Source organism: Camponotus floridanus, unplaced genomic scaffold (assembly GCF_003227725.1).
Source record: "Camponotus floridanus strain SB8 unplaced genomic scaffold, Cflo_v7.5 scaffold123, whole genome shotgun sequence".
Classification (NCBI taxonomy): domain Eukaryota; kingdom Metazoa; phylum Arthropoda; class Insecta; order Hymenoptera; family Formicidae; genus Camponotus; species Camponotus floridanus.
In genome coordinates this window covers 144,202-153,589 of record NW_020229241.1, presented here as the reverse complement: position 1 = coordinate 153,589, position 9,388 = coordinate 144,202, and the positions used below count along the sequence as shown (strand labels likewise).

Below are 9,388 nucleotides of genomic sequence, written 5' to 3'. Positions count from 1 at the left end.
ACTAGATATATTACGGTTTATGTAAAATTAAGAAATGATTTCAAGCCTCATAACTCGAAAAGTACTTAATGAAAAAATATTTTATTATAGCGTTTTGGAAAGCTCTCGAGGTCAGCTACAAGAATATGTAATAAAAAATAGGGGGTGCCATTTAAAAAAAATTGAAGTGACACTCACGTGACCTTCAAATGACTCTTCAAGGTCAAACCAATGGTACTATCTTATGACCCCCTCGAAACCAAACAACTTTTGCCTGAAACATTTTTTTCTAAAATGCACCGTTTGTGAGATATTTAGATGTATCCAGACTTTTGGCGCACCCTGTATATTACAATATGCGAAATATGTTTCTGAAAAGATAGATTCTCAGAAAAACAATGACAAAATAAGGTAACAATTCTTTTTTTTTTTTATCATTGAAGCTCATTTTCAGGATTTTTGCTTCATATGCCTTCTTCAAATATGGAACTCTCTTTAACAGCAGTCTTATTTGTTTCTTTCAGTCTAAGGGACTTGTCTGATTTGATGTGTCTACCAAGTCTGGCCCTATCGTGCGTTCCTTTAGCATTCTGTTTCTGGTAAGCACGTGTTAACTTCAAGGACACTTTCGCGCCGGTTTCTCCCACGACTCCGGATTCTCTGATTTCAGGGAGAGCTTTGAATGTCTTAGTCGACGAAACGATTTTCAATCTTTTCGCACCGTGTTTCACCGCCGCTGTTTCTTCGGAAGACATCCTCGCCAAATTATTCGTTAATTTCTTATTCGTGCTCAAACGCGGTTCAAGATTGTCACCGATCCCTGATCCCACGTTAGATTTACTCGATCGATAGTGATCGATCGTTTTCAGAAAGGTTTTCGCTTCCACTTTGGATTTAACCGCGCAGATTATCGCGCTGTTCTCCGCATTATTAGAACAATGATTCTTCAAGGCTCGACGAGCAAGTGTTTGCCGAGGCTTCTTGTTGCTTTTGATCCTCTTCACCGCTGCATAAAGAGAAGCACTGCGGCGTAGAATGCACTTCTTCACCAAGTTGCTTTCGTTCTTGATGGCGTTTTTCGCTCCCGTCACCACGTCGCTTAACTTCGTCTCCAATTCCTTCAGGATGCAGGTATTCTGTGCATCGACACCCTCATTATCCTGTAAATAAAGGCAGCATATATATAGATTGTATCTGAGAGAAAGAAATGTGCTATGTACATCACAAAAATATCGTTCACGATAATAACATAAAAAATGTGTGTGAGAGAGAGAGATTGATTTTGCATTATCAATTGTTTAATTATGCAAGTAATGACTTACCCCCTCGCGTTACGGCGGTTGCCATGCATAACGAGAGCGAACGAAATATGGCACATACACTTTTAAAAAGACGAAGCGCATAATTTACATGAACGACATAGAAAAAAAAACTTGAGAGAAAATTATAAAATAAGCAAAAGTAGCAAAAAAGATTGCCCACAATGCAACTAAAAATATTTTCACAATGATAAAAATATGTTTCTTATCAGAGGAGATTCTCATTAATACAAGATGAGCCATTTTAAGTACCCACTCCAATAACTTTTTTATTTTTGAATGTACAATACAACAAAATGTTTCAAATAAAAGTTGTTTGACTTCGAGGGGGACAGAAGATGGTGGCAAAAATTTGACCTTGGATAGTCATTTGAAGGTCACATAAAGGTCACCTTCAATTTCTTAAATGGAACCTACTATTTTTCATTGCATATTCTTGTAGCTTACCTCGAGAGCTTTCCAAGACATTATAATAAATTATTTTTTCATGAAGTACTTTTCGAGTTATGAGGCTTGAAATCATTTCTTAATTTTGCATAAACCATAAAATATCTAGTAAAATATTCATTTTTCGATTATCTTACCTTAATACTTTTATGTACAAAATAATGAGAGGAATCAATTGGTGTAAAGAAAACACATAGTTGTTTCTAAGAAAAAATATGTAATTTGCAATTAACAATTTCATATTTTTTCTTAAAAACAATTGTATGTTTTCTTTACACCAATTGATTCCTTTCATTATTTTGTACATAAAAGGTAAGATAATCGAAAAATGAATATTTTACAAGATATTTTATGGTTTATGTAAAATTAAGAATGATTTCAAGCCTCATAACTCGAAAAGTACTTCATGGAAAAATAATTTATTATAGTGTTTTGGAAAGCTCTTGAGATAAACTACAAAAATATGCAATGAAAAATAGTAGGTTGCATTTAAGAAATTGAAGGTGACTTTTATATGACCTTCAAATGCCTATCTAAGATCAAATTTTTGCCATCATCTTCTGTCCCCCTCGAAGTCAAGCAATTTTTATTTAAAATATTTTGTTGTACATTCAAAAATAAAAAAGTTATGGGGTGGGTAACTTAAAATGGCTCACCCTGTATATTTTTATGAAATTGATATTCAGCAAATAAGAACATTCGTCGATGTGACGCATGCTAGAGTGTGCTGTGCATTGCTTTTAAATGCGTATAGCATTATTATCCATATTTCATTGACATTTAAAACTTATTGCAAGCAATAATTTTAGATGCAGTATTAATTTTTTTTATGCATTGCATATTTTTTATTACATTTTATCGTATGCATATTTTGTCACGGTTTTTGCCTGCGAACATAATACACAATTCATGCCAAGTTATTTCATTCATCGGGATATTCTTTGGTCAGGATTTCCAGGAATCAAATAAAAATAAGATAAATAAATGGTCGCTAAAAACTGTAACATTTATTAACACAATTGAATGTGTAATCCCGTGTATCTAATACATTATACATGGATGCATACATAATACGAACCGGAATCTTGAATTTCGGAATGATTTTCAAGCAAATGATATTCCCAAGTTTATATTATTAATATTAAGATTATATCTGAATTTGTAAACATTTTACTTATATGATGAAATATTAAGATTGTATTTTTTCATTTATATTTTCAACAAATAATAAATTTGTATATTACGATTTTTTTTTTTAATATAAATATATAATACTAAGAAACAACATTTATAGTTTATAAAATGTACTTTATATATATGTGTGTATGTGTGTACTCTTCTATATATTTGTTGTTAAAATAATTAACACAGTTAAATTTTGATTAACAAGTTGCCATATCCCAACAATTCCATCATCCAGAGATATAATGGTTCAACCATTTATATCCCTACGTTGTGCCCTTCGCTAAAGAAATAGATACAATTAATTACATACATGTGTATGCGTGTGTAATATTAACACATTGTTTTATTCATAACAACTCGCACAGATTCATTTTTCTTCGTTTTATCACTGCATAAATTAAATGACGTGATTGTAAGTGCACTTGTGTATTATCGGCGTGAAAAAGTAGTGCGTAAAAATTGATTATTCACCAACAAATAGTAACGTCAAGTATGATTATTAAAGCATCAAAGCGTGTATGATTGATGAACACTTTGTTGAATTAGTCACAATGTAAGATGAATCACATATAAAATATTATTTATCCATCTCTCACCTATATTTTTTTTAACAATTTCATTTTATTCTTAATTTACAGAAATTAATTTGTGCAATATATATCATGTATGTAAAAATAAACTTAATCAGTCAATATAGTGAAAATTAGAATATTTTGTCAATATAATTTAAATATTTATATATATTGTTTTACATTATTTTGTTCCATAAAATTAATAGAAACAAACATAATGTGTAAATTGATATTTAAAAAAATTTATATACGATATTATTACGTCTTGTCTATATAAATCAAAATTATGGAAGACTCATCGAGAAGAGTAAAATAAGATCTTTACAATATGTATTTTTTTCATATAAATAATATAATAAATATTTGTAATATTATTGTCCAAATATATATAATTATATAAAATATTGATTATATGTATAATTATATAAAATACTAAAACCGTTTTTGTATAAATTTCGATATAGATTTCAATGCAATTCGAAATATTCACATAAAAATTCGCGATTTATTAAGATATACAAAATCTCTCTCCCACTTTCTCAGTTATGCACAAATAAATTTACGTTCGATCAGGCACTAATGTGTTGTAGTGTAATGCTAAACAGTATACCAAGTTAGTTGCTGAACAGAATAAGTGATTATGATACTATACACTGCTTTATGTCAGCACTGCAAACGTCACTCTCGGTATTTACATCAAAATTTACCTTACGCATCAATTTGTTGGGTGGTGAGGACAAATTGTTCACATATGTTAATTTCAAATGAGATTTTACTCCTCTTAGAGAACGATATTGACTGTTTGGCAATCGGCTGTTGGGATTGTTTCCAGTGAGATCAAGAATAGATGGACCTAACGCTGCTCCAACCTACGTGTATTATTAACGTTTTTGTTGTTAAAATAATTAACATACTTGCAATATGCTTGTTGTTAAAGATGTGATTGAATAAGGCGGAAATTAAGATAGATTTACCGCTTCGAACACTGCTGGGGTATATTTTGGAGGGACAAACATGTGATTCATAGTTTTGTTTATCCCATCGCGAACTCTGGCTGGTATTGAATTCACGAAACGACCAGAATTATAATTGCATTCTAGGGTGTAACTGCGTATCAGATCAGTCATTTTGTACACCGCTACGCGTCCTGAACCTTCTCTCGACATACCGTCTCGTTTATCTCTATGCAAGCCATATGTATAAATAAATAATATAATTAATAATATAAATTCATAATATAAATAATATAAATTAATATTAATAATATAAATTAAATTTAATATTAATAAAATTAATATTAATAATATAAATTAATATAAATTAATATAAAATAATATAAATAAATAATATAATTAATAATATAAAAGCGACTACATGAATTTTAACGGCAAAACATACTCACATGATGTACATATTTCGTTCTGCAAAATTGCATGATGTAAAATGAAAGTGTGGATTGTTGATGGACATCAATTTAGGTAACAGCATACACGTAATAGTATCTTCCGGATCAGCAAAATGATTCCCGTACATGAAAACGCCTTTTTTCGAAGCGTGACCATGTAAGTCGATATATAAATACAGTCCAGAATTATCCGAAGATTTCGATACCTCGCCCATTCCGACAGCTGTATAAGTTACTTTGTCATTTGTTTTGTCCTCCGTGACGTTATCATTTTTACCATTTTCTTTCGATAACTCATTCCTTTCATCTGTATACACAATAAGCTAATCAGAAATTAGATCTGGGGAGATTCCATCATACAAAGTCAATATCAATACCAATAACTGCACCGTCCAAATTTTCTAATGTCAATAAACGTTTCTCTTTAGTTTCCAAAGCGCATTTATTTTCTTCCAATGACATAAATGTTACCTAGCAAACAAATAATAATACTAAAAGTGTAATATTGCAGAGGTTGATATAACATATTTATTTATTATAATAAAAATATTTATTATAATATAAATATTTATATTTATATTATAAATATTAGTATTTATATAATATAATATATTTATAAAATTATATTATAATAATATAAATTATAATATTATAATATAAAATTATATTATAATATTTATAAAATAATTATTAATATAAAATATTTATTAATATTTATTTCTTGAAACTGTTCAAATTCATTTGTAATATGAAGAAATATTATTTCAAGAGAAACTTGATAAGAGTTTTCATCATACTTGCTGCAACAGTCTCGTAGTTGTGTCACGTACAGCGTTTGCTATTGAAGCAGTTGAATTTATAACATTCAATTTGTTGTCTACAATTTCTAAATTTATATCCGACAAGTCATCAATTAATTCACTTGGTACTTGATAAAAATTGTGATAATATCTAAAGAAAAAAAATATGAAACGTTAAATTGCATGTTCCGCATATTATGAAGCATCAAAATAATGTAACTCAAAATACAAGTGTTTACCTTATTAAATTTCTTGCAGCATATATTGTTGGATGATCTATTTCAGAAGGATTTAAATAAATCCTATTCAAATTTACTCCCTTTGTGTCCATGCGATAATGACCTTTAGCGACCCCGTCCGGATTGAGCATTGGTATTAATTTGAACACGTATAGGCGACGTAAATTTATGGCAATCTGATCCTCGCGATTTAATAAAAAATTAAGGAAACCGTTCAGAACAAAGCTGGATGGTGTTTCACCCGGATGTACTCTCGCACTTATAAAAATTACCTAAATGCAAACATGTAATATATATACAGGATGTCTCATTTTAAATAATACCTCAAATATCTCCCAAGCCTCATAACTCGGAAAGTACGTAATGAAAATTAACTTAATTATAGTGTTTTGGAAAGCTCTCGAGATGAGCTACAAGAATGTGCAAAAATATATAGGGTGTTCCATTTAAGAAATTCAAAATGACCTTCACGTAACCTTCGAATGACTCTTCAAGGTCAAATCAATGGTACCATCTTATGGCCCCCTCGAAACCATACAACTTTTGTTTGAAACATTTTTCTGTAAAATGTATTATTCGGGAGATATTTGAGGTCGTTATTTAAAATGAGACACTCTGTGTGTGTGTATACATACATACATACATATATATACAGGGTGGGGCATTTATCTTGAGACAAGATAATATCTCGATTGGAGTCGATTATTTTGAAAAAAGTTTTAGACAAAAGTTGTATGGTTTCAAGGGGGACATAAGATGGTGTTATTAGTTTGATCTTGAAGAGCCACCTGAAGGACACGCGAAGGTCAGCTCCAACTTTTTAAACGGGACACCCTATATGCTCTTGCATATTCTTGTAGCTCATCTCAAGAGCTTTCCAAAACACTATAATTAAGTTAGTTTTCATTAAGTACTTTCCAAGTTATGAGGCTTGAAATCATTTTTTAATTTTACATAAACCGTAAAATATCTTGTAAAATATTCATTTTTCGATTATTTTACCTTAATACTTTTATGTACAAAATAATGAGAGGAATCAATTGGTGTAAAGAAAAGACATAGTTATTTTTAAGAAAAAATATGTAATTGTTAATTGCAAATTACATTTTTTTTTTCGAAACAACTATGAGTTTTCTTTACACCAATTGATTTTTCTCATTATTTTGTACATAAAAGTATTAAGGTAAAATAATCGAAAAATGAATATTTTACAAGATATTACAGTTTATATAAAATTAAGAAATGATTTCAAGCCTCATAATTCGGAAAGTACTTAATAAAAACTAACTTAATTATAGTGTTTTGGAAAGCTCTCGACGTGAGCTACCAGAATATTTAATAAAAAATAGGAAGTTCCATTTAAGAAATTGACGGTGATCTTGATGTGACTTTCAAATGACTCTCCCATGTCAAATCATTGCCATTATCTGGCAATGGCCCCCTTCAAGCTATACAACTTTTGTCTAAAACATTTCTTTCTACGGTGCATAGTTTATGAAATATTCAACCGGTCTGGAACTTTTGGGACACCCTGTATGTCTTTTTGAAAATATAAGAATGCATCTTTTAGTAAGTGTAATATATCAATACCTTTTTGTCCCGAAATTTAAAAGGCCTTTCCTCACTTCTCTCAGGAAACATATTAATTAGTCTATCTTCTCTCTCCATTGATATGTTATGATAGGAGCTTATTGTTAATACATCTAGTCTACGACCCTCCAAAGATTTTATTGCACATTCTCTATGATAATAGATATCATCTGTACACATTGCACTCCTTTTACCCATTCTTGTATCAATCCTTCTCAAATAATTTTGTAAATCCGTATACGAGAATGGATAGGTAAAAGCAAAATAAGTAATGGCTTTTGAATTTTCTGGAGTGTAATAGAGGAAGGATAAAGTAAAGTCGTTTCCTCTCTGATCAAGCTGCAACATCATAAATAATACGCTGTATATAACTGCGCGCTAAATAATTGTTACATGCATTTATATATGACCTTACTATATTCTTAGACATATACACACATTCCTATAATTATATATACTACAATTACAGTGTATGTAGGTTTTTCGCGAATCCGTTCCCAATGCAAGTGTCCCGGTACAACTTTAAAAACTGGACACATTCCCTGACTGAACATCTTCACTTGCTTATTCAAATTGACTATGTTGAATCTGACCGTCACGCTTGGACGATTAGATCTGACACCGAAATAAAACCAAGTCCTGTTACTGTTTTGAAACTGCGTGCCATGACAATCGTGCTTCGTCCACAGGTTAAACTCATAATCCGACATCTCCTTAGGACTCGAGTTATTGGCCAATTTCCCTTCAATTTCGTAAACATCTAAAAATAGCAAAATTATTCTGTCATTACATAAGAGGAACATCCGCAGGGTCATACGTCCTATAGCGATACGGTTATATATTTAACATACGTAGAGATATTTCCATACATGGGAGATCGAATCTTTATCATAATTTCAGTCGTTTGTGCGAAGAAAACAAACCTTTCCTACGTACCCTAGGTTTTACTTACATCCAAAACACAAAAATTACATAAACACAAAACATAAAAACGTAAGCGCGAAATCATCATCGTCGATCTCTGGATTCGTATTCCCGATCGAACGAAACGTCAAAATCAGACAATCCCATTACCCTTGTCGGGGATCTCCGGTGTTCTCGCTTGTTCCACCCTGGCCAGATTGGCCGAGTCGAAGTTGTTGAGGAACACGAAGCCGCCGCAGCTAATGTTCTCGCTCGTGCTCGCCATCGTGTGTCTCACGTCTGTAGACGACGATCCATTCACGTGTCCAGGGTTGGTGCTCGCGAGAACGTTAAGGACCCAGATCCTCTCCTGCGTCTCTTTTCGACTCGGCGGTGGAGCGAGGGGGGAGGAGGAGGAGGAAACCCTTCTACGTGACGTTCCTCGGCATGGTTGATTCTCGTTCTGACGAGGCAAAAAAATCGTCTCTGACGATCATACGATGTCTATATTTTATTACTTTACACTATATAAGAGAATTTAAGGGGTCTCAAAGCGTGTAATAAACATCAGCGATGATAACGCTGATGGTTGGGAGAATCGTTCATCTTTGCACGATGCTGCCTACTGGAACTCTGGTACAGTTTGAACGCTCGCAGAAAGTCGTATGTGGGGATTGTGGGGTGAACGATAGGACGCGCTTGCATCGCTTATCGATCGTGTTTTGTTTTCGTGTGGATCAACTCGATTAACTCGAGATCGCTCGAGCGAGGAATTATATTTTCAAAATATTGAGAATTTAATGAAAATTGTACAGAATGTCCTTATATGTGTTTAGAATCTTCAGTACAATTTTTAAATCGATACACTAAGGCGTTCACAAGTTCTAAGGATTTTAATTTGCACCGAATTAACATGTGTTCTTATGGGAAACATATAACTACGTCGATT

The 9,388-nt window shown here is 31.9% G+C and overlaps 1 protein-coding gene across 2 annotated transcripts; it reads right to left on the bottom strand.

The window, feature by feature from the left end:
* Window positions 1-230: 230 nt before the first annotated feature.
* LOC105248756 (cytosolic carboxypeptidase-like protein 5) lies at window positions 231-9,102 on the bottom strand. 2 transcript variants are annotated; one of them, XM_011253729.3, is made up of 10 exons: window positions 8,611-9,102; window positions 8,004-8,296; window positions 7,537-7,875; window positions 5,947-6,218; window positions 5,705-5,858; window positions 5,285-5,378; window positions 4,905-5,214; window positions 4,477-4,684; window positions 4,210-4,371; window positions 233-1,139 (listed from the first exon to the last, which is right to left on the bottom strand). In XM_011253729.3, exons 1-10 carry the CDS (start codon window positions 8,723-8,725, stop codon window positions 444-446), a joined length of 2,643 nt encoding a protein of 880 aa, XP_011252031.2. In that variant the 5' UTR covers window positions 8,726-9,102; the 3' UTR covers window positions 233-443. The 2 variants fall into 2 exon arrangements, with proteins under 2 accessions (XP_011252050.2, XP_011252031.2); XM_011253748.3 differs by lacking the exon at window positions 8,611-9,102 and having other exon boundaries at window positions 231-1,139; window positions 7,952-8,100.
* Between the last annotated feature and the right edge of the window lie 286 nt (window positions 9,103-9,388).